A 27,435-nucleotide genomic window follows, 5' to 3' on the forward strand; every position below is an offset into this window, starting at 1 on the left:
ACTGGGCCACCCAGGTGCCCCCGAAGATCCTATTTTTAAGGAAGAGCATTGTGTTTCGTCATGGGAATTTTGAGCATCTGGACAGGCAGCTTGCTGATGACCAGGGCGCTGAGTCTGCTCCGCTCTGTACCCCAGCACCCCACAAGGGCCTGCCTGGCGCGTAGGAGGATGGGAAGAAGGGAGGACCGTGGTGGACCTGTAATTACATAAGTCACCATTTCCCTGTCTGCTTGGTTTCACTTCACTTGGCAACGTGGTGGGGGGGCCGGCAGGGCTGGGGTTTCTGCCTTGTGTTTGGGCTCTCCGGAAGGACAGGTGTCCTCAAGAGTGGCTTCATTCCCCCAGACATGGATTGCCCTGCTTTGTGCGGGCCACCTGGGAGCAGGTGCACGAATGCGCCGACCTCGCAGGGCAGCCCGGGCAGCTGGGGGCTCAGTCGGCCCACAGTGGGCACGCCGGCCTGGCTCTGGGTGACACTGGGCCCCGAGCCCGGTGCTTGGAGGAGGCTGCTCGGAGGTGCTCGGAGGCTGGCTCCTCTGGGCTGTGGCTCAAAGGAGATCCGGGTGTGGAGAGATTCTTCCCCTTCTTTACCTGGTCATCTTGGTGCAGCCGGGCAGCGTGCTGGAAAGACACCAGGTTTTCTAGCAAGACGGAAGTCATTCAAGGACGGACTCTGTGGTTTCTCACATCTTGGCGCACTTGGTTGCTTTACTTTTTATTTTGTTTATTTTTAAGCAAATGGACATTTTTGGGGGTGATTAGAATTGCGATTTGAGAGACACAGATTGAGGTAGAAATCTGAATGGGATTCTCCGTGGGTGCTGTATTATAACTGCTGTGGGCTCTCCTCTCTCCTCAGCAAAATGTAAAGTAGAGGTAATGTGTTGCTCTGTATTTACTTTTTAACTTAAATCTCCTTTTAAAAATGAATCTTACACTTTGATGACGTAAGTAATCTGGGCTTGCGGACAAAGCATATTTTGGACCACAGCTTCTTAGAAGCCTTGGCTCTGTTTTCCCCTCTCATGATGATGAAGGCCCATTCGTGGCCGTTGTCCTGACCCAGTAAAGTTGCTCTAGAGGAACACGTTCGGAGAGAAGTGGACAGGTGTGGGCGTGGCCTTGACGGTGTGGCTGTGTCTTTCCCACAGGTGCTGTGAGTGGCTGAGATGCTGCGGCGGAGGGGAGCCCAGGCCCCGCACTGTGTGGTTGGGGCACCCCGAGAAGAGGGACCAGAGGTACCCTCGGAATGTCATCAACAATCAGAAGTACAACGTCTTCACCTTTCTTCCTGGGGTGCGTACGGGCAGAGGCCACAGCCTTTATTGTCTTCTCACACCGGATGTGGGTGGTGGTACCGGGTTTTAGAAGACCGACGTCCCCGGGGTACCTGGGTGGCTCAGTCGGGTAGGCGGCCGACTCTTGGTTTTGGCTCAGGCCATGATCTCACGGTTGGTGAGTTCGAGACCCGAGTCTGCCAGCAGGGAGTCTGCTTGGGATTCTTTCTCTCTCTCTCTCTTGCCCCTTCCCCGCTCACACTCTTCCTGTCTCGCAAAAATAAGTAAATATTTTTTAAAAAGAGAAAAAAGACAAACGTCCCTGTGGCCGGATAACCTGGGTCTTTTCCAGGCTGCCTTCGCTGCTGCCTGTCCATCTCCCGTGTCCTGAGTACCTAGCGGTGGGGGGGGGGGGGGGGGGGGCTGCCTTCTGAGATTTCTGCTTTGAGACGCCACCTGATCCATTAGAATAACTTCACATTTAGTTGGTGTGTTAGGGGCAGGAGTGAACAAGATATTTTGGGGACCCAGCATTGTAACCAAAATACCAAAAAAAAATCTACAAAAACCAAAACCCCATCATTGCCTAAAGTATCCCTTCTGTCATCATGAAACGCGTATTCAGTGTAGGAAAGTCAGGAGATACAAGTATGGAGATGTTGTTTTTTTTTTTAAAGGTAAGTTTTAATCCTACCATCCAGAAGGAATTGCTGTTGGCATTTTTGCTAATGAATATTTTGGTTGTGCTTACTTGTTATTTTGTGCTCTGGAGTCCTGGTCCTAGCATTTCCACATTAGCTTAGGCCAATCTGTGGATTTCAGCTCTACAGACCTTCCCCCCCTCCCAACATGTGCTTGAATTGAATGCCTATTTTTATCCGACACACACTGGCTGACTTTAGAAGCAGCAGCAGTGATCAGTTCCAGTGCTAGAAGGGGAAAGAAAAAAAAAAAATGAGTTTGATTTATTGAGAGAGGTTCCAGAAACACAAACGTGTAATGCTGTAGCTTACGGTCAATTTGAATGTTTTTTTAAGGGCAACTCTGACTGCCTTCACTGCTGCGTTCGACCCACATCTCCCCCCTCCCACCCCCCCACCCCCCCCAAATGTCAGCATCTTAAATCAAGAAAAAGTTTATTTCTCTTTCATGGAAATTCTGGTGCCGAGCGGCCACACTCTCTTCCGTGTTGCGGCTACACCGTCTGGAACACGAGGCCTCCAGTATCTCCATGACTGAGCAAGAGTGAGTTGGCTGAAAAATGGCTCTTTACTGCCTCAGCCTCCAAGAGACACATCATTCCCGCTCAGCGCCCCAGGCAAGGCGTGTGGTGGCAGACTCCCCCCCCCCCCCCAGGGCACGTGGGAGCCATCGAGGCTCCCCCACAACCCGCCTCCACACAGGACAGGATTCCGCTCTATTTTATGGTGTTGAGATCGTATCGTGGAGATGAGAGGTTACCTCGTTTTCTTGATCAACCTCACAGTAGAGACATTTCCCACTAAAACCTCTTCTGAGCATTTTGAGCGGCCTCCCTGTACTTACAAAACAGTTTTTAAGAAACAACTTGTCACAGATAAAGTCGAAGCCCCCGGCATGCCCTCCCCGGCCCCAGAGGCACCCACTCTCTTGAATTTGGTGTTAATAATTTCCATGTGTGTCATTGTTTGTTTCTTCATTTTTTTTTTTTTTTGACTTTTACGAATTCTGTTTTGATTACCCACATGTGTTTTCCTAAATGATACGCAGGAGCGTTGAACCTCTACGTAAAAGGCATCATGGGAGTTGTGCTCGTCTGCAGGGCCGCTCTCAACTGTTAATCACCTCGGACTCAACCCCCCACAGGTGCATCACTCGAGCCGTGACTGTCTCTCTCCTCTCTCTCCTCTCTCTTGTCATTCCAGGTGTTGTTCAACCAGTTCAAGTATTTTTTCAACCTCTATTTCTTGCTTCTTGCCTGCTCTCAGTTTGTTCCTGAAATGAGACTCGGTGCACTCTACACCTACTGGGTCCCGCTGGTGAGTAAGGGGCGTGGTTTGTTTGCTGACCGTGGGGTTTGGGAACAGACGCTTCTTTGTCTCTCTCACCCGGGCATCTGCAGCCTTTTACGTGACAGGACAGCCTCAAGCCTCCCCCCTTCCCCCCCCCCCCAGGATTAAAAAAATTTTTTTAATGTTTATTTATTTTTGAAGGAGAGAGAGACAGAGCATGAGCGAGGGAGCGACAGGGAGAGAGGGAGACACAGAATCCCAAGCAGGCTCCAGGCTCTGAGCTGTCAGCACAGAGCCTGACATGGGGCTTGAACCCATGAACTGTGAGATCATGACCTGAGCCAAAGTCGGACACCCAACTGACTGAGCCACCCAGGCGCCCCTAAAAAAAAATTTTTTTTAATGTTTATTTTTGAGAGAGAGAGAGAGACAGAGAGACACAGCATAGGGTGGGAGGGGCAGAGAGAGAGGGAGGCACAGAATCCGAAACAGGCTCCAGGCTCCAAGCTGTCAGCCCAGAGCCCCACGCGGGGCTCAAACTCACAGACCGCGAGATCATGACCTGAGCCGAAGTCGGACGCTCCACCGACTGAGCCCCCCAGGCGCCCCAAGCCCCCCCAGGATTTTAATGGTGAGGCTGCATTTTGTACACCACTGGGGCCGGACTGGTGAAGTGGTAAAGGCCGGGCCCTTCATTCGTTCTGTCCTTCAGCCAGTCAGTCAGTTTTTTTAGCAACTGTGCATTTCATGCTTATGGCCTGTCTCGCCTATTTCTAGACTCTGGGGATGCAGTGTCAGGCCAGAAGGACAAGGCTTCTATCTTTGTGGGTTGTGCTATTTGAATTGTTTTCTGAGATCCTGTTTTCTGTCCTTGTAGAGTCTGCCAGCAGGAGGGTTTGAAAAGTACCAGGTTTTGCGCTTTGTGTCTGAAGTGAGACAGAACTGACCAGAAGGCCCCTCCATTCCCTCCCTTGCCGCCTTTGGGCAAATGGTTATCGAGTAGCGACTGTGTGCCGGGTGGGGGGGAGGGGGCCTCTGCTATGTGCTGGGCGCACAGCGGTGAATGAAACATAAAAATTCCTGCCCCTGTCCAGTTGGTTTTCAGAGGAGACAGACAGTAAACATTTCAAATTGTGAAAAGTCCTGCAGAGGTTCTAAGAATAAGGCACGGGCCAGATAGGGTATCCCAGGCCCATTTAATATTTGTTGAATGGATGAGGTGGGGGTGGGGGATGTAGAGGGGCAGCCTTGGCCAGTGTGGCCATGGAAAACATCTCGAGGAGGGGATGGGCTGAATAGGAAGGCAGGAGTATCCCAGGTACAGAGAGCAGCAGTGCAAAGGCCCTGCGGTAGGCATTTGCCCAGAGCATTTGAAGAACAGAAGGAAGCCCAGTGTGACTGGGGTGTGGAGGGGGTGGAAGTGACATCTCTTTCTATCCAGGTAGAAGCTGTGTATTTCACATGAAGTGGGGCTTTATTTATGTGTTTATTTATGGTGGCAGGTGGGAGAGGATAAGGATTTGGTGCATTGACACGGATGGTGTAGGGAGCCAGTTGCTAAGAGACCCGGGAGTGGCCGGGTGGCCATAAACCTCGAGTGCCTCGTCATCAGACAGGTTAGGCCGGCAGCTCCAGCCCAGAGAAGGGAGAGGGGGTTGGGTTTTTCCACACGAACAGCAAAGGTGCTTTGGGGATGTGCAAACAGTTCTCCCCCGACCTGAGTCATTTGTGGGTGAGTTAGGACCCTGGGAGCGGGAGAAGGCTTTTGTCACGCATCCTTGCCTCGCGTAACAAACATTCCTGTCGGCGCGTTGCGTTCTCACCCACGAACGCTGCAGACTCAGAGGCCCGGCTGACACAAGCGGGCCTCGGGAGAACCGGGGAGCTCACGTCCCATGCAGAACGGAAGGGTCCGCTCCGTTGCAGCAGGTGCGAACGTGGTCCTGGAGTTGCCAGGCCCAAGAGTTAGAAGCTTTGGAGTTTTATGTGAAATACCCCAACGTCGTTGGAGGTTTTTAGTTCCACAGCTGCTAACTACATACCTATCTAGAGCCAAACCCTAGGTTACTTGTGTAAAAAAAGTTAGTCTCTAATGTATACAAAATGTAACTTATCACCTTGCCTTTTCCGGGGTGCCTTTTTAAAGTGTGGTTATTTGAAAGGTAAGACGTTCACATGATTCAAGAAACATAGAAATCGCCCCAGTGAAAATTTCCCTCTGGTCCAGTCCAGGTGGGCGGGAGCAAGTAGCCAGCACTGGGGTGCCCCTCCCACCCCCATTCCCCAGCTCCTGCCCACATCGCCTTGCTGAAATGATGCCAGGAGTTCCCAGAAGCCTGACCTTCCGTGCATGCAGTCAGAGTGGCCTCTGCCCCCCCCCCCCCCGCCCCCGCTTTCCCTGGAACGGTGGCTGCAGGTGGGAAGCAGGCAGGGTGACAGCGGCCACTGGCGGTCCTGACATGTTCGACTCCGCATCTGGGTCTCTCTTACAGCCACATTTTCACTGTGAAGGTTTAGGATGTTGGTCTTACCGCCCTGCCTCTTCCCAGGGGCTACAGAGAAGAAGGTTTGGGCGTCGAAGAGAGACGAAGTGGATGGCATGTTTCTAGGGGACAAGAGCTGATGTCCCGTAGATTTTTGTGTGCAGAATCACTTTCCAGTTCTTGACCAGAATGCATTTTGAAATGTCTCCGACCACCCTGAAAGGCCTCTCGTTTCAGAGCCAGCTATGGATAAGGGCTGAGTGAGGGCTGCGGTGTGGTCCCTGGCTACACGTTGGGAAGTTGTGTAATTTGAACCTCAGTTTTCTCATCTGCAAAACAGGCGTGATCGTGTCCACTTGCTTGGCTCATTGGGAGGATTAAAAGGAAGCCCTGCAAATAAATTGCCTCCTTTTGCTCCCAATGGACAGGAAATTCTCAGGAAATACACTCATTTGAATTTTAAATTTCTGGCACTGGTGTCATTGTTCCTTGTCTGGATTAAGGTTTAGCTTTTGATAACTTTTTTCTTGGTACTAATATGTTAGAGGGAGAAATTCCTCAATAGGTAGCTGAAATGATCCCTAAAATTGTTTGTATGAAGAGCTAGACTTTTTCGTTACTGAGATATAATCTGTGTACCATGAAATACACAGATAATACGTTGACATTTGTCAACACCGTGGAAACACCACCTCGGTCAAAATACAGAGCATTTCCACCACCCTAGTCCCCGAGTGCCCCTTTCCAGTCAATCCCTCCTGAACCAGAGGGCACTGCTTTTCTGATTTCTAGCTCATAGATTGGTTTTGCTTCAGGAAATCTATTTTTGATGTACAACTTTACAAAAGGAGGCTTAACACTTTCAGAATAGCCTGTCTGGGCACTGTCACTGCCTCTGAGTCCCTTTCCGAGCTCAGACAATCCCAGCCCTCCCTGTTAAAGCCTCTTTCTAAATATCCATGGATCTTAAGGACCTCTGAAGTTGGATGGTTGGAATTTATTTCTGGACGACATTTGCATCTCTGAGCAAAAGCATTTTCTAGCCTAAGGGATGGCAGGTCCTTTGGGTTTAATGGGAACTGTGTGTTGGGGCGGGGCAGGGGGAGTAGATGGGATAACTTAGGAGGTGGTATTTATTTGCAGCAGGGAGGTCACGGCTCCTGTCTTTGTATGAGTGCACACTTGCCATTAACATCAGGGGGATTTCGCTAGGCCCACGCAGCAGCAAGGGATAGGAACGGGAACATTTGCAAAAACAAACAGCAAACACCTGGGTTCTGGCCCGGAACAACGACCCGGCGGCGTGGGAGGGGCGGCCGTTCTGCAGACTGGGTCTGTGCCCTGCCACCACAGGCTTCCTCTCACCTCCGGCTCTAGAGCTCTCATTCTGGAATGTCCCAGTCTTGCTCTGGCTGCATCTTGATTGGAAACAGGAGCAATCCTTTGATTGGAAAGACAAACGAGCCCTTGGAGAAGTCCCACAAAGGAGCGCATCTCTGGCTAGATTTACATAAGAGATTTAAAGTCCTTTGAATGGAAGTTCATCTATTTCACAGGATAAACAATATAAAAATGAAATCCCCAAAGAATCACGGCTGCTAACCTTCAGGGCGATGGTGCTTTCTGTATTAAAAAAAAAAGGCTTGAAAAGGAGAGATGACAAGGGTATTTTGTAAGAAAAATGAACGAATGCTCTTGCCTTTATTGACACAAGAGGAGGAATCTGGATGGAAATAGATTTCCTGTTACGGCTGACTCACACCCCAGCCCCCGCCAAATTTTGTATGAGTTGAGGTACCTGACCCGGGAAAGGTCGGGCAGTTTCAGTGTTCTTTTTATTAGCTGCTATTTATGCAATTAATACTTCGATGTGTTTTCTTTTTTTTTTTTTTATCAATATATGAAATTTATTATCAAATTGGTTTCCATACAACACCCAGTGCTCATCCCTCAATGTGTTGTCTTTAGAAGGATTGAAAGCGTTACAGAGAAGACTGGAGTCCCCTTCGGCCCTTCCCTCTCCCTCCCGTCTTTTCCTTGCGTAGGAATCTAGCCACTGGTTAAGGAAATTGGAAACTCTTTGCAGACTGTGGTCATTGCGGTTGGGGCTTGTACGCACGGGGTTACATTGTATGTGGTGAAGAGTTGATTTCCCTACTTGGGAGGTCAGTGCAAAAGTGATGGCTCTCACTCTTCTTAACTGGTCCGGGTGTGCTCTGTGTTGTTGGCGGATCTCCTTTCCACGTTTCTCTGGACGCAGAATGATGTGGCTGTTAAGGGCAAGGACTCCGGAGCCAGTGTCCTGCCTGTCACTTAGGAGCTTTGTGTCCTTGGCAAGATCACTCAACCTTTCTGTGCCTCAGAGCCCTCATGCCCGCAGTGGTAAGAGCAGAGTTGTTGTGGGGCCGTGACACCCTCCAGTAACGTCCGCTGGATGAGGTACAGATGTCACCAGGTACCATCGCTCGGCCACTGCCTGTGGACCGACCACCTTCTTGACTCTTAGAAACCCTGCCGCGGTGGTGGGTAGGGATGCCCCCGTCTGTGTGCGTCAGCCAGTGTTTCCCCAGGGTATGCGTGGAGGAAGGAGTCAGAGAAGTGGGCTTGCCGGGGCGGGTGCATTTGGGGCGGTTGGCAGGACCCGCCCTGCTGCTGTCCCGTGTGGCCTCTGGCCTTGTCTGTCCCCAGCGCCAGGAGAGGGAAGTCGCCTTCCGCGGGGCTCACCCTCTCTCCCCTGTCTCTGCAGGGCTTCGTGCTGGCCGTCACTGTCATCCGAGAGGCGGTGGAGGAGATCCGATGTTATGTACGCGACAGAGAAGTCAACTGCCAGATCTTCAGCCGGCTCACAGCCAGAGGTCAGCCTCCCGGCTCCCCCAGGGCCGCGGACAGTCAGGGAGCAGAGGTCAAGGCCAGGGGCCGGCGGGTGTGTGGACACCGCGTGGCGGGACAGTCACTCGGCTGCTGGCACCCGGGAGGCCAACGTGTGCCCGGGGCCTGGAGGGACTCAGGCTGCCCCCTGTAGGCTGCCACGCACGGGTCACTCTTGCAGCCTGGCCTGTGGCTGACTTGGGCATCAGGCTGGATTTAAACCCCATTCGTTGGGCAGCCTCCTCTGGCTGACCCTGTCCCCCGGCTGGCTGGGGAGGGAGGGAGGGAGGGAGGGAGGGGCCCCTCTTGTCCGTGCTGAGGTTGCAGGTTGCGGAGGATAGGAGGCTCTCCTAAGTATTTCTGGGGAGCGGGGCTTTGAAAGATACTCTTTCAACATTATGAAACTAATGCCACAACTTTGCAACATTAGTTTTTTTAAGTGGGCGCCAGATTTATAGCTGCATCTCTGAGGATTCTGTTGAGGAGCATCTTATAAATCCTCCAACTTGGGGCACCTGGGTGGCTCAGTCGGTTGAGCCCCCGACCTCAGCCCAGGTCATGAGCTCATGGTTGGTGGGTTCAAGCCCCACGTTGGGCTCTGTGCTGACAGCCTCACAGCCTGGAGCCTGCTTTGGATTCTGCATCTCCCTCTCTCTCTGCTCTTCCCTGAGTCGCTCTCTGTTTGTCTCTCACAAAAATGAATAAACATTAAAAAAATTAAAAAAAAAAATCCTACAACTTAAGGTGGAGAGTCTGACCAAAGAAGCAACTAGATAGCCCTTAAGCACTGAATCCCTTGCAAAGCACATGCATTAAAAAAAATTTTTTTTTCTTAATGTTTATTTATTTTTGAGAGAGAGACAGAGCGTGAGCAGGGGAGGGGCAGAGAGAGAGGGAGACACAGAATCTGACACTGGATCCAGGCTCCAGGCTGTCAGCACAGGGCCAGTGGATCACCAGATCATGACCTCAGCTGAAGTCAGATGCTTAACCGACTGAGCCACCCAGGTGCCCGGAGCCACTTGCGTTTTAAATTGGCAGAATTAAAAACAAACAAACTCCTGAATATCCCCAATGAGAACCCACCTACCGATCCAGCCAGCGTTTAACTTGTGTTTCAACTACAGATTCTACAGGAGATAACCTGTAAGGCTGTGTTCAGAAATAAGAGGCTGTTGGGGCGCCTGGGTGGCGCAGTCGGTTAAGCGTCCGACTTCAGCCAGGTCACGATCTCGCGGTCCGTGAGTTCCAGCCCCGCGTCGGGCTCTGGGCTGATGGCTCAGAGCCTGGAGCCTGTTTCCGATTCTGTGTCTCCCTCTCTCTCTGCCCCTTCCCCGTTCATGCTCTGTCTCTCTCTGTCCCAAAAATAAATAAACGTTGAAAAAAAAAAATTTAAAAAAAAAAAAAAAAAGAAGAGGCTGTTACCTAAAGTCCCTGAAGATGACAGGCCGTTCAGGGACTGATAATGTTTTAGGAGCAGCGGAGATAGATGAAAGCCGTGTTTAACCTTCAGGACGTCAAGAATTCTGAAAACCAGGAGGTAGATAGGTGTCTCAGGGAGGGTGAACTGCTTTTGATGCCTCAGTCTCCCCAAGGCGCTCACACACGGTTTCAGGGTTTTATTTTCTTTCTATTAATATTGATGGAGGAATATGTTTTGGGCTCAAAAAATTTTTTTTAATCCCCTGAGGGCATGAAGGTATTTTGTTTTGGTGCATTTAAATAATTTTCAGAGTTGGTGGTCTTAACGTTTGGCAGAATGTCTCTGGGAGAAGTGGGGGGTGCAGCGTTGGCATGAAAATGCTTTATTATGGCTAAACTACTGTATTTAGGACATCTTGCTGCCTAAAGAAAGAAAACCCAGTGTCGTCTTTGCAAAGGCAGGTGGCTTGGGCTTTCCACGTGGGTAATCAGAAGACCCCTCCGCAGGGTGTTTTTTGTGGCCCGTGTATATTAAATCCTCCCTTAATAACATATTCTGACTATAACATTTAAAATGCTAGGCAACCGACAAAAGCCCCATTGGAGAGGGTGCTGTGGGTCTGTTTAGGTGGATTCCGTTCATTCATCTGTCCCAGCTCCAAACCTTCTTTGGTCCTTTCATATTGCAATTGCGTCTCCCGTGAATGATTTTTCTGCCCTCCCCTGCAGATCCCCTTCTCGCCTCCTCCTTTAGCTTCACTCACTTCTTGAAAAGATCCTTAGGAGAATTGGCAGATGGCTCCAGCATTAAACACTTGTCTTCCTTTGTCGGTCTCCTTTTGTGGCCCGTGGTTTCTGTTGTCATGCCAATGCAGCCATGGGGGAAACCGATCAGAGTTCTGAACACTGACCCAGCCCCTGCTTGGCCATTTGTTCTGAAAGCCCCCCCCCCCCCCCCCAAGCACTGAAGAAACTGTCAGCTCGGAAAGTGATGGAGGTGAGTATAGTTACTCGACAGGCTTTAGTGGGGAGGCGGGGAGCAGAGTGTGAAGGCCCAACTGGAAGATTTCAGAGAGAGGAAGAGAAAGAAAGCTTTCTTCACCTTCCTGTCTAGTTACTTACTATTTTCTTGAGTGAGGCTTTTCACCAAGATCTTCGTTTAGTAAATTCAAAAGCAAAATGAAACAAGCGTTTGTGTGTGTGTGTGTCCATGCAGAGCTCTTTTCTTTTGTATCCCATGATCTCTTTAAAAATGTATTTTTCAACACCGTTTTTAGACTTGAGACACGCTAGAAGCCAAAATATCAAGTCCTTGATCCCTGGATTATACGGGCCACGTCATTTACCTACATTCTGATATCACTTCCTGATTAACGATAGCAGTACTTGTGCTGATTGAGTTGAAAACATTTTTTGGGAACAATGTCTAATGAGAAACAAAGTTACAAAACTCCTGTGGTTGACTCCAATACCCTCCTCACTGCGCGTACATCAGTTGTTAACATTTTGCCATATTTGCCTTTTAATACTCTCGCTCTTAAGTCTTAGAGTTAAGTCGCAGACATCATTCCCTTTACTCCAAAGTACTTCCGTGTTTAATTCCTAGCGGGGCATTTCTCTTACATAACACAGTACAGTTGTCAAAATCAGGAAATTTAACAGTGGCGCATTACTATTAATCTACAGCCCTTACTCAAAGTTTGCCATTTGTTCCTAAAATGTCCTGGTTCCCCCCCCCCGCCCCCGTCACCCCCCAGCATCTAAAATGCCCTGTTTTTAACAGCATTTTGTTTTTCTTCTGGTACAGAAACCAGTACAGAGTTGCCAGTGACATTTACTTGTCCTTGCTCCTTATCTCCTCTAGTCTGGCACGTATCCCGGGTTTTCTCTGATACAACATTGACATTTTTGAAAAGGCCCGGCCAGGGGCACCTGGGTGGTTTGGTCGGTTAAGCGTCCAACTTCCGCTCGGTCACGATCTCACTGTTCCCAGTTCCCGAGTTTGAGCTCCGCATCAGGCTCTGTGCTGACCGCTCGGAGCCTGGAGCCTGCTTCAGCTTCTGTGTCTCCCTCTCTCCCCGACCCTCTCCTCACACTCCGCCTTTCTCTCTCTCATATATAAATAGACATAAAAAAAATTTTTTTTTTTTTTAAAAAGGACCGGCCTAGGGCGCCTGGGTGGCTCAGTCGGTTAAGCGGCCGACTTCGGCTCAGGTCATGATCTTGCGGTCCGTGAGTTTGAGCCCTGCGTAGGGCTCTGTGCTGACAGTGTGGAGCCTGCTTGGGATTCTCTCTCTCTCCCTCCCTCTCTCCCTCCCTCCCTCTCTCTCTCTCTATCTCTCTCAAAATAAATAAATAAACTTAAAAAATGCAACTAATAATTACACTTTAGGTGTGGGAGTGGGGTGGCCGTCAAGGAACGTCCCCTTTCTCCACCACAGCATTCCTGGTTCTGAGCACAATGTATGACAGTTGAAGAAAGTAGTGTTTCTGAGCCTGTGCTCTGCCTCGATTCAGGAGTCCTGCTTCCCCCTACACTCTGCTCCATGGGCACATGTCAGTACATCGGGGGTAATAACAGTGCCCTACCTTATCAGAGTTGCTCTAAATACAACTCCCGTACGAGAAGAATCTACCACCGTGCCCGGGATTTGGTGTGTGTTCAAGAAAGGCAGTGTTGATGGTATTGTGGCAGAGGTCCGTTAAATGTTGGTGGGTGTGAATAAATAAATGGAAGTATGAGCCAGGGGCCACGGGAGGGCCCATCAGAGAGGAGGTGATAGGTGTTCTCAGAAAAGGTGACCTTCTGGGGCGCCTGGGTGGCGTAGTCGGTTAAGCGTCCGACTTCAGCCAGGTCACGATCTCGCGGTCCGTGAGTTCGAGCCCCGCGTCGGGCTCTGGGCTGATGGCTCGGAGCCTGGAGCCTGTTTCCGATTCTGTGTCTCCCTCTCTCTCTGCCCCTCCCCCGTTCATGCTCTGTCTCTCTCTGTCCCAAAAATAAATAAACGTTGAAAAAAAAATTAAAAAAAAAAAAAAAAAAGAAGAGGTGACCTTCATCGTAAGTCTTACAGGGTGGAAGAGAGCGGGACTGGCTGCGTGATTTGTGGTGCATCGTGCAAAATGAACACATGGGGTCCTTGTTCAAAAATTTAAGAATTTAAGGGGGCGCCTGGGTAGCTCAGTTGGTTGAGCATCCAACCTTTTTTTTTTTTTTAATTTTTTTTTTCAACGTTTATTTATTTATTTTTTTTGGGACAGAGAGAGACAGAGCATGAACGGGGGAGGGGCAGAGAGAGAGGGAGACACAGAGTCAGAAACAGGCTCCAGGCTCCGAGCCATCAGCCCAGAGCCCGACGCGGGGCTCGAACTCACGGACCGCGAGATCGTGACCTGGCTGAAGTCGGACGCTCAACCGACTGCGCCACCCAGGCGCCCCGAGCATCCAACTTTTGATTTCGTCTCAGGTCCTAATCTCACGGTTCTTGGGTTCGAGCCCTGCATCGGCCTCCGTGCTGACAGTGTAGAGCCTGCTTGGAACACTCTCTCTGTCTCTCTGTCTTTCTCAAAATAAGTAAAATAAACTTATAAAGGAAATTAAGAATTTCAAGATGGCAGCAGGTGAGCACGACACCAAGAACAGGACCCTTCTGAGCACGCGGCCCCGTGCTAGTTCCCAGATCACACAGGCCCAGAGAGGCCGTGGTGAAGAGTCTTCCTTCCAAAGGCCACAGGTGAGATGTGGGTGGGATACATACCCCAGGTTCTGGCTGCATCTTGTCCATCTTGTTCTTCCCATTTAGGCTGTATTTCCTGAGTTTCCCTCCTGGGAAAACAGAGAAGATCATGTAGGCCAGTGAGGGCCTGGAAACTGTGGGAAAGCCCATCCTATGGTCTGGGAATCCACGGATAAGGCACGCTACAGGGAGAAGTTGGTGTTGGAAGTGTTTGAAAAATACTGTCCAGGGGCACCTGGGCAGGTCAGTTGGTTGAGCGTCTGACTCTTGGTTTCGGCTCAGGTCACGATCTCAGGATTGGTGGGTTCGAACCCCTGCGTCAGGCTCTGTGCTGCCGATGCGGAGCCTGCTTGGGATTCTCTCTCTCTTCCCTCACTCTCTCCCCCTCCCCCAGTCTCACCCTCTCAAAAATAAACTTTAAAATTGCAACTCTTTACAAAAAAAGAAAAAAAATACTGTTGACGTTGGAAAGCAGTAGAAACAAATGAGCAATGGCCCACCGAAAGCCAGCTACGTGTTGAAGCAGGTCTAGGGTGTAATTTCTTAGACAGCCAGGTGGCTTTTACAGATGGGAGCAGCAGCTAGTTAAGGGCAGGACTGTGACTTGAAGCCCGGCTTGTCTGAATGCACGTCCGTGGCCTGTGGGTCTAGGCACCTACTGTGTGCCAGGAGCTGCGGGCAGCACCTTCACCCAGGGTGTCTCAACCGTAGCTACGACATTCAGCCTTTATACATACGCTACAGAAGCGCTCTCAGATTTAAAGAATTTCAAAACACGTTTGTGAATCCAAAGAGACTTGTTACCCCAGCACCCTCATTCCAAGGTGGACGGACTCGTTAGACAAAGTTGGTGGAAACCCAGTACGGCTCACACTTTGGGATAGATAAGCATTTCTTCTCCTCCTTGAAATATGCATTTGCAGCGTGATCAGAGACTGGAGGGAGGTTCTTGTGAGTTGAGGGGGTCTCCTGTAAGGGCATTCGGTGGCACTGTCATCCCAAAGCCAAAGAAGAAGGTTGAAGTGGCTTGAAGTGGTAGCCGACTCGGCAAAACTTCTTTCTGTTACTGGAAGGATGTGGGTTGGGTGGGGAGGGAATAATAAGTAAAGGGATTATTTCTTTTTCCTTGTGTCTTGCTCAAACCAAAAGTCTAAATCTGGGGGTGGAGTGCTTTGCCTCGATGATCCCGGGTGCTGAGGGCAGTGGATTTCTTTGCATTTTCATGAGATCTTCAACCAGGAATGTTTGCCCAGACTAACCTGTGATCAGGGGCTAAATGAGGCACACGGATAATTAGCTTTGAAAGAAAGTGCAAACAGAGGCACAATGAATACAGTTGCTGGATGCTTCTTTCCTGCTGGGGACATCTGGGCATGCCTCGAGCCAGAAGCCATAAGCTGGAAGTCTATGTGAAATGGAGAGAATCTGCCTTTCTTCAGTTCTGGGGTATACGTATGGTGTTAAAACCCAGCTGCTACCTTTCATCTTCCCCATTTCTTTCCAGATAGTTCTGGAAAGGGTCTCTTCACCCTTTCCTAGTGATAGAATAACCTCAGGATCTCAGTTCCGCTTAAGAGTGACATCTTTTTTTTTTTTCCAATTTATTTCAGAATCCGCTTTGGACTGTTAGTTAGTATTGTGGTTCATGTGACTGAATTTTGAGGTCAAAGGATATACGTGTCTTTCTTTTTGGCATTTGTATTCCATTGAAGTTTATCAGGAGAAGGTACGACGATATAGGGGAGATGCATTCATTAATGGAGAGTTGTTTCGCTCGTGGGTAGTTAACTAAATGGGAACTTCGTGTTCCCAAACCCAAGTACTGTTCGTGTTTTTCATAGTATAAACTCTGTTCAGGCATGGGAGAACACTAAGCTATGTTTTATACTTTTAAAAAATTTTAGGGGCGCCTGGGTGGCGCAGTCGGTTAAGCGTCCGACTTCAGCCAGGTCACGATCTTGCGGTCCGTGGGTTCGAGCCCCGCGTCGGGCTCTGGGCTGATGGCTCAGAGCCTGGAGCCTCTTTCCGATTCTGTGTCTCCCTCTCTCTCTGCCCCTCCCCCGTTCATGCTCTGTCTCTCTCTGTCCCAAAAATAAATAAACGTTGAAAAAAAAAATTAAAAAAAAATTTTTTAATTGTATTTTCCTCAAGTTTCAGATATTGATTAATCCATGCAAACCCCAACACAATACACCAACATGCTTTTGTGCGTTTATAATGTTTATTTATTTTTGAGAGGGGGAGACAGAGTGTGAGCAGGGGAGGGGCACAGAGAGAGAGATACACACATACACAGAATCCAAGCAGGCTCCAGGCCTGAGCTGCTGGCACAGAGCCCCACATGGGGCTCGAACTCCTGAACCGTGAGATCATGACCTGAGCCGAGGTTGGACGCGTCACCGATTGATCCACCCAGGCGCCCTGATTTGGTGCATTTAGAGGGGAAATATTTCCTGGGTAAGTGGAAAATTGTGTGGAGGGTTTCTGGGAGACCTCCCTCGTAAGCAGCTTTATAGCGAGACGTCTCATGTAGAAGTCTGGCCCTTCTCCAGTTTGCTGTAATGTGCAGCCACTGAGCAGAACCTTGTGTTGACCATTGGGACCCCGTTTCCCCCAGGGCTCTGGGTTACTCCTCCTATCCCTGCTGACATCTGGACTGAACAGTCCCAGGCACGACACATACAGCACTGCCCTAATGCCTCCTGCTCCAGTAAATGCCAAGAGGGGGATCAAGTTCTGAGGCTTCTTGGCCTGACCGAGATCTGGAGGGACACAGCTGTGGCAGGGGCCAGAAGAAGAGCTCACATCCGCACGGCCTGGCGCTGAGTAGTCCCTGCACCCAGGATCAACAGACACCCGTTTTATACTTTTTTGAGAGAAGAGAATTACAGTGAATGGTCTTTTTGATAGTAACCACAGCAAAAGTACCACAAAAGTCCTTGACTGAGGATCTCAAATCCAGTTTGGGAAGCAGAGTATTCCCCTGCCCAAGCTTTCCTCATGAAGACCCAAAGCATTCGCTTTTACAAGTCTTACTTAAAACACATCTTGCCAGACACTTTTCTCACAGCATTCTCCGAGACATGCCAAGGTATTTCAGACCCGTGGGTTTCTTCGCTTTTTCAAAGCGCTCAACTTCTCTTTACTGCAAATCGTTGATGAACTCATCTGTTGTTTAATTAAAAAAGCCAATAAAAGGGGCGCCTGGGTGGCTCAGTCGGTGAAGCGTCCGACTTCAGCTCAGGTCATGATCTCACGGTTCGCGGGTTCGAGCCCCGCATCCGGCTCTGTGCTGACAGCTCAGAGCCTGGAGCCTGTTTCAGATTCTGTGTCTCCCTCTCTCTCTGCCCCTTCCCCACTCGTGCTCTGTCTCCCTCCGTCTCAAAAATAAATAAACGTTAAAAAAATTAAAAAAAAAAGCCAAACAAAATAAAACAAAACAAAAAACCTGAAAACAATCTCACATACACATTAAGGTGTTATCTTTCCCAAAAGATAATCCCCCTGACGCTGGGGTGGTGTTGTTCTGTTTCTTCATTATTGGGCACCAGAAGCAGGGAGGACCATTTATATATTTATTTTAAAAGCCTCTGTTGGGCATAAACTTGTCACATTTAAGCCTCAGCCTTTTTTTTTTTTTTTTAAGTTCCCGCTATTTTAGACGAAGGCCCTAGGAAGTGGCCATGGAATTTATAATAATGCTTTTCAACCCTTTGCCTGTTTTCAAATAACAGTCTTTTCTTAGGCTCTGGGGAATGCGGACAACTCTCTCAGATTATGAAAATTTCAGCTTTAAACCTGTGAACTCTGCCGGGTCTGCAGAGGCGTTTTAATGTCAACCCCAGGAAATTTACAACTCATCACTGTCACAGAGTGTGAGTTCAGGAGTAATACATTAACCGGGGTCGGTGTGTGGAGATGCGGCTACGAAAGCAATCCATATCCTGCATGCACAATGGAAAATCAAAGCAGGGCTGGAGGTGTTCGGGGTCAAAACATAGGCCCACACGTGCTCGTGCCCCGGAATTTATTTTTAAGAAATTTCTTTTTTTTGCGGGCCGTTGTGCAGTTTGACTGAATTGTCATTTGCTTGTTTGGACTCCAGGGAAACATCTGGTTTCTCCCTGCAGTGTAGACAAACTGGTCTTATTCTGAAGCTGTCACCCATGAAAAGCACGGTTTGCGCTCAATAGCTTGGCTTATGAAAGGCTTGGGGTCCATCTCTACAGAAATAAACAGCTCTCGTAATTGGAATTTTGTTCCCTGTTATAAACTCTGGCCCAGAGGTGACTTGGGTAAAGTGTCGAAAGCTGAAAGGGATAAATTTACTTTATAGAAGGCATTTAATGATTTAGGATGTGGCCAGCAGACAGTTTCCCACTTAACCTTTGTAAAAATCTCTTACCCAACTTCTGTAAAGTTTCTGCAAATGTATCTAAAAATCCCAGAGGCTGGAGGTGGGAGGCTGGGTGTGAGGAGAACCAGAAGAGGAGAGCGGTCTGGGAAGGGGGAAGTTCTGGGCCTGCAGTTCTCAGAACGGGGCCAGGTTTTCCTGTACGCTGTGCACCAAAGAGGTTACTAGGTGTTTTTAGTTTTGTAGTTCGCTGAAGGAGTGGCTACGTTGTTTGTGGGAACCGGAGGAAAATGAAAATGCAGGACTCCTTGTTGAAAAGTTAAGAATTTTAACTTGATAACTGGTCTTTCATTCACTCCAGGGTTGGGATGGGGGTGCCTGTGTGAACACACGGGTCGCACGCCCCCGGGGCTGGCTCTCCTTCCGCCTTAGGAACCTCAGGGAAGATGAGAGAAAAAAAGGGAAGTACCTGTGTCTGCTAACTTCTCGGTGGGGTGTTGGGGAGGGTGTCTTCTTCCAGGCAGAGAAGGGGCGGTAGGAGCTGTCCTGCTGTCTTTGGAGACATGTAGTAATCCTTGGAGATGTGCCATTTGTATTTCCCATGTTTCTTTATTTTTATTTTTTAATGTTTATTCATTTTGGAGAGACAGAGAACATGAGTCAGGGAGGGGGAGAGAGAGGGAGACACAGAATCAGAAGCAGGCTCCAGGCTCTGAGCTGTCAGCACAGGGCCCGATGTGGGGCTCGAACTCATGATGAACCATGAGATCGTGACCTGAGCCAAAGTCAGACGCTTAACTGCATCCTTCCTTCCTTCCTTCCTTCCTTCCTTCCTTCCTTCCTTCCTTTTCCTTCCATTTGTAGAAAACTCAAAATAGTTGTTAATGTAAGGTTAGGAATCATGTGTTTGGAGCCCTTTCCACGGTTTGAAGGTTTTTTTCATCGTGTGAGTTAATCCCAGCCCCCAGTGCCTGGCTAGTTGATCTCATTTTGTCCCCATTTCCCCCCTCATTTCCCTCCCCCGCCCCGGCCGGCCGTGGCAGCAGCAGCCGGGGCCACCTCGAGCTCCTTTTGTCCCTCCGCAGCCAGCTGTGGGGCGTGGCTGATGGAAAGCCCAGTAACCACTGGAACATACACACTGGTATCTGCTTTCCCTTCTCTTTTATTCCTGCCCCCTTTTCTCCTTTTGGTTTTATGTCTGTCTTCATTCAGAGTACGCACCTGCCTAGACACACGCTAACCATGTGTCCTGCCCGCAGGCCTGAACCGTGCCTTTTTGATGGCTAAAAAAAAAATGGCAGTATGGAAAGGGAAGTCCAAATTTATGGTCAAGACTGCATGATTAGCTCTAGAGAGTGGGAGGCTGAGGATAGCCCTTCGTTGAAGCTGCAAGGTTCCCCCCACCCCCCAATTCTGAAATGCTAATGAGGGAGCCACCTCGAAGGTCTCCAAGTGGCTTCCGCTGGTCCCTTCCCCACTGGTCCCTTCCCCAGACGGTGGATGACAGACAGAGTAGAAGAGCTTGTCTCAAGGATCTGCCGGCCGGCCTTAGGCAGAGACTCCTTGGCATGCACAGCGGATTAAAAGGGGTTTTTGTTGAGGTGGAGCAGATGGACGGGGAGAGGCAGGGTTCACGTTAGCTGATCATAAATCAGGACTCCGTCATAGAAGGGAAAGATCTGGGTCTGGTCACTTAAAAGTTTGAGCTAATTGAATTTCTTCTTCTTTTTCTTATTGGAAGAGCCCCTCCTGCTTATAAACAGACAAACAAAAAAATCACTGTGAAGAATTTAGAAAGCATACGTGCTGGAGAAAGGGATAAATTCCCTCTGTCTCCAGAAAGAATCACCATCCACCCTTCCAGCATAACCCTCCTGATTTTGTCCTCCGTCCTGCCGTCATCCACACATATACGTGTATAGTTATTATTTAATAAGACTTGAGATGCACGTTCCTCTTTGAGTTACACGCAAAAGAAGATTTGTAGCTAGGTCTCCAACTTTGGAACACGGGCTCCGTGATCGTTTGGGTCAGTCCGCCGGCTGAAATTTTAGTAATAAAACCAGAGACAATGTGTAAATTTATGTTTGGGAAAGCCGGGGCAAGCTCAGGTGAAGGAAAAGTTCGTTGGCACAGAGGGCCATGTTGAATTTATGATCTTCCTTCCTTCAAGCAACGCCTTGGTAAACTCCCCAGGAAGAAAAGGGCGACTCTGCCTATTTTTTCCTGTTGCCCCCTGGTGGGACCAGAAGAAATGTTCAGGCAGGAAAAGAATTCTGCACTTTGGACTCTCTTTCCCCCCATTTCTAATGCTCTGACTCTTTGTGTGTGTTTTTAAATTCTTCTAATGTTGTGTTTATTTTTGAGAGAGAAAGAGACACACACGCGCACACACACACACACACACACACACACACACACACACACACAGTATGAGTGGGCCAGGGGCAGAGAGAGTGGGAGACCCAGAATCCGAAGCAGCCTCCAGGCTCCGAGCCGTCAGCACAGATTCCAACACAGGCAGGGCTCGACTCACAGCCTGTGAGATCATGACCTGAGCCGAAGTCAGACGCTTAACCCACTGAGCCACCCAGGCGCTCCTCTGACTCTTTGGATTTTGGTGGAAATCTTCTATTCCCTCTGCAGATGTCTCGACATAATGAATGCTTGAGGCTGTGGGTCTCTCTCCAGCGTGCTAGGGCTCAGGCCCACGAACTGAATTTAGGCCTGTGTTTTGAGAAAATGAGGCACATTAAACACTGATGTGAGATGAGTGAGATGCCCACGCTGGAAGAGTCTGGAAGGCCCTCAGAGCAACTGACGGCCCAGCTCATCGCCACTTGCTATGTTCTGTCTAGAAGTTGTTATTAGTGTTTGTATGCTTGCCTTTTTTAGTGCCGGTGCTGTTACCATGATGAAATTTAATTAAACACAAGAATTAATGAAAATGAAACCCTGTGGAACCTCCTTGAAAAAGTTGTTTCCATAGCGATAACTTGGAATGGTCTGGAAAGCCTTGATCGTGGTGGATAATTACTACAAAGACACGCTGAATTGTGTGAAAAGTAGAAAATGCTGTGAAAAACTGTAGAAGTCTCGAGTCGTACGCTTAGATGACCTCGTCAGTGTCTTTTAAGTTCTTCTCAAAACTAGCGGAGCTCAAACGAGTGAGCGAACGCGCCTCCTTCGTGAGCGCCGGGCGTTTGTTGAGTGAACAGGGAGGGAGTAACAGCCAGTGATTCCCCTTCAATTTTTGCTCTGGGTGCTGGGGAAAATGATACTTCCCTGCAGAGGACTGAGAGCCATTCCTGCCATTTTCTTTCTCTCTCGGCTGATCTGATCGTTTGTAAGTTAAATGGGCTTTTTACAAAAGGCCAAAGACTCGAAGATTTTAATGTGTGAGAATGTGCCCCGCCCCCAGAATCTAGGCCCGTCTCCTCTCCGGACTTGCTCTTAGGACCACCCGCCCCGACCAGCCCTTCAGCCTTTGTCTCTTGCTGGTCCCTTCTGGTCTCGCTGAAGGAGGTGCAGCCTGCCACTGCACGCGCGTGTGGGCAGCTGACACGCACACTCTCTCCAATCTCGTGCCTTCCGCTCCTGGGTTACTGGTCACCAGTGTCCTTCATCTGGCCATTTCCCGTCTCACCTCTCGTGCACCTCCCTGAGCCCCTCCCACCCGATTATTATTTGCCCATGCCTCCTTCCCTCCACTGGACCGTGAGTTCCGTGGATCCCCACCTGCGCATGACCTGGCATACAGCAGGCGTTCCATAAATGCTGCTGGAATGTTGAATGCATGATCAAGGGGCTTCTGTGTGCACACTGGGCTCCCCTGCATCATTTCACACACTAGTTAGCACTAACAGCATCTGTCTGACTCTCTTTCTCACCCGCTCATGGGTTTGCAAACTATAGCCCAGGGGCCAAATCCAGCCCCCCACCTTTTTTTTTTTTTAATTTTTTTTTTAACGTTTATTTATTTTTGAGACAGAGACAGAGCATGAACGGGGGAGGGTCAGAGAGAGGGAGACACAGAATCTGAAGCAGGCTCCAGGCTCCGAGCTGTCAGCACAGAGCCCGACGCGGGGCTCGAACTCACGGACCGTGAGATCATGACCTGAGCCGACGTCGGACGCTTAACGGACTGAGCCACCCAGTCGCCCATTTTTTTTTGTTTTTTTTTTTTTTGTTTTTTTTTTTTTGTGTGGCATGGGCTGGGAGCTAAGAATGGTTTTTAGCCTTTGGTGGGGAACAGTCGTTGGCCCAGTGGGTAACCGAAACTGTTCACTGCCGTGGTCTCCACCAGCACATTTGTTGACTCCTGGAGACCAGGCTTTTTTTTTTCTAGGATAAGGGGACTGTCTTGCATCTTTGAATTCCCATAGCATAGCACTCAGTACATGTGTTTTGGGGGGGGGGGCTGAACTGAACTCACTTCTTTTTTTTTGGTATTTTTTATTCACCCTCTGGAGTCAGATGGTGGTGTGAATCCTGGCTCTGACCTGTTCTCACCGTGAGACTAGGGGTTTCGGTATGGTGCGGGTCTGAGCCTTTTTTCCTCCTCTGAAAACTTCAGACAATAATCCCTGTTTCTGAGGGCTGTCGTGAGGGTCAAAGAAGCTGTCACTCTGTCAGCATCTGTACTGTGCTTAGCACAGGATTGGTGTTTAATGTGAGCTGTTACTGTTTATCCAGACATCCAGCGAAAGTTGTGTAGTCCGAACATCACATAAGCAAAATATCTAGCAATTGCAAATCTAAAAAAAAAAATAGGTCATTTTCGGTTGGCCCCAAATTCTTTCTAGGGGTGTTGAAAATTAAGAGCTGACCTTCTGTCTGTGGATCCGACTCTTCATTTTCTTCCCCATTTCTGTGTGCTGTTTTTTGTTTTGTTTTGGGGCCGAATGAATGTCACGGTGCCGACTTAGGAAAGCTTACATGGCACCGGTGAGGCAGAAGGCCTCAAGTGAGGGGTGAGTTATTCCGGGGCTCGGAGGGGTGGGGACTCACTCCTCGAGCAGCCCCCGCAGCAGGTGAATCTCTCCGAAGAGGGGCAGGCAGTGTTGGTGAGGTGGGCTGGGCAGGGGAGGCACATACTTCTGGGTGTATGACATTGACTTTGCAGGCTGGTGGGCACTCTGCAAAGGCGTGAGGAGTTGAAATGCATTCATACGTGATGTATCTTGGATGTCTTTCTTCGCAGGGACGGTGAAAGTGAAGAGCTCCAATATCCAGGTTGGAGACCTTATCATCGTTGAAAAGGTGGGTGGGGTCTCGCAGTTTGTGACCAGGCTCCGAGTGGGTTTGGTGGCAATGTGGGAAGTCATTGCCAGTTCACAAGCCCAACCATGTGGATTTGTGTATCTCGTAGACTAACTGAATGCAGGCTTTGGGGGATTTTTCTCCTCTAGCTTTGCCTGGGGAGGAAAACGTTTTTCCCCATGAGACGTACGTATAAAATACTTTTTCAAGGTTTATGTGGTTGGTTAGCCAGAATTTCTTCTTATAAACTCAAGTACAAGTTTTTTTTTTTTTTATGTTGATCTATTTTTCAGAGAGAGAGTGTGAGTGGGGGAGGGGCAGAGAGAGAGGGAGACACAGAATCCAAAGCAGGCTCCAGGCCCTGAGCTGATGGCACAGAGCCTGACAAGGGGCTCGAACTCACGGACCGCGAGATCATGACCTGAGCTGAAGTCGGACGCTTAACCATCTGAGCCACCCAGGCTCCCCTAAGTTTTGATTTCCTATTTGCTGCATCTGTTTTTTTTTTGTTGTTTTTTTTTTTTTTTTTTTTTAAATTTTTTTTTTCAACGTTTATTTATTTTTGGGACAGAGAGAGAGACAGAGCATGAACGGGGGAGGGGCAGAGAGAGAGGGAGACACAGAATCAGAAACAGGCTCCAGGCTCTGAGCCATCAGCCCAGAGCCCGACGCGGGGCTCGAACTCACGAACCGCGAGATCGTGACCTGGCTGAAGTCGGACGCTTAACCGACTGCGCCACCCAGGCGCCCCTTTGTTGTTTTTTTTTTTAACTCACTACAAAATCTTTCCTAGAAGTCTGCTTGCTGAGTGAGCACGTAAAAATATTGGTCATTTACCATTTGAGCAGTTTTAGCTTGCATTTTGTGACATACGCATAGTACTTTTCTGTTGTTTTGTGGGGAGATGGGGTTAAGTGTAATATGAGAATGGTAAGGAGGCCAGAAAACACATTTTTTAAAATAGCACCCTTAACAAATGTTTGTAACTTTGGCAAACATCTCTTTTTAAAAGCTGTCTTTTTGGAAGGGAAGGTAGCGGGCCTGGGGGTGGCCCTGGAGAGTCTTGGAATAATATTTGATCGGAATGGGATCGTACTGTAACTGGTTTCTGTAGGAAGTGAACTGTGCTCTTTTAAAAGGATTAAATCCAAGAACTCAAAGTCGATTTGAGGTAAAGTGAAGCTCTAGGGGATTAGGAAAGTAACAGCAGCGAGCGAGATTTTTCAGATTCAAAACCAAATAAATCCCCAAGTCTGTCTGGGACAAAGGCAGAAACTTCAATGAGGCTGTGGGTTTCTGGCCCCCTCCCCACCGAGAGGGGCGGGGGTGGGGGGGTGGGGGGTGGGGGGCGGAAACCCCACACGTGGGCATTCACAGTAACAGTCTTTCTTTTCATTACGCAGAACCAGCGGGTCCCTGCTGACATGATCTTCCTGAGGACATCGGAAAAAAACGGTAAACATCTGGGATCAATTTTGAAAATAACCATTAACCTTTCAGTGGTAATTTGGCAAAATAATCATTTGAAAATGGAACAGAAGTAGATGATCGTTTTGGAGCCATGGAGGCAAATCAAAAACATCTCTTTTAATAGAGCAGTTTTTTAAAAAAAAACAAAACAAAAAACCAAAACGTTCTTGGGGCTCACAGCTCAATAGATTTAGATCATCACAACGATACAATTAGTCGGGCCCACGCTGAGTCACAGCTGGTGAAGTCGCGCACGGTGGCCGTGATTTTCCTTTCTGGGCTGCTGTTAGGCTCAACTTCAGGGGTTGGCGGGATAAGGAAGTGTGTCCAACGTGCAGAAGCAAACAGAAATCCTCTCTCTCCGGAGGAAATGCCAGGAGAAGTGTGACGGTAGAGAAACGGGGGAGAGAGGTAGGTGGCCTTTCTGGCCCTTTGCTCATGAGTGGTGGGGCCGTGCCTCCCCTCACCCATCAGTTTATTTGTTATCACAGCCCACTTGGGCCTGAGGGAGCTGCTCCAGCCTCTTAAGGAGACCCCGCTGGGGGCAGTTCTTTCCCGGTGGGGCCGACACCACCATGGCCTGCCCACCCACCCACCCATCTGTTGACTCTAATCTCCTTCTTATTTTTTGTTATTTAAGCCATTGCGAGGAAACGTTGTGGCTGTTTTTCTCTTGCCTACAGGCACAATCAGATCTTTGAACGTCTGAAAAAAAAGGTCCCGTTATATTCCTTTGAGGTGGCTGCAGTCTATTTTATTATCAATCAAATAAAAGTATAGATGAAATTTTATACTAATAATATATTTAAAAAGCCCAGAGGTGGGGTAGAAGGCACTAGATTGAAAGTCTTTCTTTGAAATCTGCTGCTGTGTCCTCCGTTGGCTCTGATGTCCTTGTCAGTGAACATAGACCATTATGGGTTAGGGCCCCTGAAATGTATCCCCCCCCACTCCCCGAAAAAGAAAAAATTAGGCGTGTTTTTTCTTTTTTCTTATTTGTCTTATTTTATTTTATTTTATTTTTTATTTTATTTTATTTTATTTATTTCATTTCATTTCATTTCATTTCATTTCATTTCATTTCATTTCATTTCATTTTTGAGAGAGAGAGACAGAGAGAGACAGAGAGCAGGGGAGGGGCAGAGAGACACAGAGACAGATCCAAAGCAGCCTCCAGGCTCTGAGCTGTCAGCATAGAGCCCGATGTGGGGCTCAAACCCACCAACTATGAGATCATGACCTGAGCCAAGGTTAGACGCCTAACCGACTGAGCCACCCAGGTGCCCCCCCTTTTTTCTTTTTTTTAAAGTTTATTTATTTTGAGAGAGAGAGAACATGAGTGGGGGGAGGGACAGAGAAAGAGGGAAAGAGAGAGAATCCTAAGCAGGCTCTGTGCTGTCAGCGAAGAGCCTGACTTGGGGCTCGAACTCATGAACTGTAAGATCACGATCTGAGCCGAAACCAAGAGTTGGATGCTTAACCGACTGAGCCGCTCAGAGGCCCCTAGATGTGCTTCTCCTTAAGTGTCCAGAGGTGTTGGCCGCCACGTCCACGAATTCAGTGCATCCGGGGTCTGATGAATACACAGCTAACCCATTGGTGAGACTTGCACGCCAGACTGAAATAGGCGTTCACGGGCCAGTAGGAACCAGCACGGGTCCGCTCGTAGAGCCTTCTGTGTTCCGAACCATCTGGCAGGATCAGCTGTGAGTCTTCCTCATGAGAGGCTGCTGCTGCTGTGTCCATGTTCACCGTCAGGGAAACCGAGGCTTGGAGAGCCTCGGCGGCTTCCCAAGGGCATGCTGCTGGTACGTGGTGCCTCTGGTCTGGCTTCCAGGCAGCTGGCTCCTGATGAGTGTAGACGACTCTGCCTAGAGCGGCCCGAGGTGCCAGCTGTGTCATGCCAGCCACCATGCTGGGGGCGCAGTCACCCCCAGGTCTTTACAGCAACCTCCCGAGGTCTGCGTTTCTCCCCGTTTTCCAGACAGGGCCTGCCGGTGTTTATTTAGCAAGGTCAAGGAGCTGGCCCAGGTTCCTGCTTGGGGCGGATGGTGGAGTGAGGATTTGAACCCAGATCTCCGGACGCGAGAGCTTACAGGGGAAGTGGGAAACGGGGCGTTCGTCTTCCCTTTTGGTTGCTGGCCACTGGTGGGATTTTTACGAAGGTCAGAGCGGGAACTACGCAGAGCTGCCCGGGGTAGACGGCGCCCACCTTCTTCCACAGGGTCGTGCTTCCTGCGGACAGACCAGCTGGACGGCGAGACTGACTGGAAACTGCGGCTCCCCGTGGCCTGCGCGCAGAGGCTCCCCACCGCGGCCGTGAGTAGCTTTCCCGCAGAAACACAGCCTGGCAACCGTGTCCTTGCAGGGCCAGCCAGCGCGGGGGGTGGGGGGGAGCGCACGTAGATCAGTGTGTGGGGTGTCACTTGTGAAGGAGGGGTGACAGGGTGGGGGCCGGGGGGGGCCCCGAGCACCTGTTCTTTCGAGTTACGTGGCTGTGTGAAGCACAGTGGGGAGCTCTTTGGAGGGAAGCTCAGTCTTTTTTTTTTGAGTTTAGTTTCTTGAGAGAGAAAG

General features: G+C 49.3%; 1 protein-coding gene across 1 annotated transcript in view; it reads left to right on the top strand.

Annotated features, from left to right (window-relative positions):
* The window catches only part of ATP9A (ATPase phospholipid transporting 9A (putative)), a 131,043-nt gene that overhangs the window by 30,496 nt on the left and 73,112 nt on the right, over positions 1–27,435 (top strand). Inside the window, 6 exon segments of the mRNA XM_047852163.1 lie at positions 1,152–1,296; positions 3,182–3,295; positions 8,498–8,606; positions 23,333–23,391; positions 24,795–24,846; positions 27,086–27,180. Of these exon segments, the coding sequence (XP_047708119.1) occupies positions 1,152–1,296; positions 3,182–3,295; positions 8,498–8,606; positions 23,333–23,391; positions 24,795–24,846; positions 27,086–27,180 (574 nt within the window).

Source organism: Prionailurus viverrinus, chromosome A3 (genome assembly GCF_022837055.1).
Source record: "Prionailurus viverrinus isolate Anna chromosome A3, UM_Priviv_1.0, whole genome shotgun sequence".
NCBI lineage: Eukaryota > Metazoa > Chordata > Mammalia > Carnivora > Felidae > Prionailurus > Prionailurus viverrinus.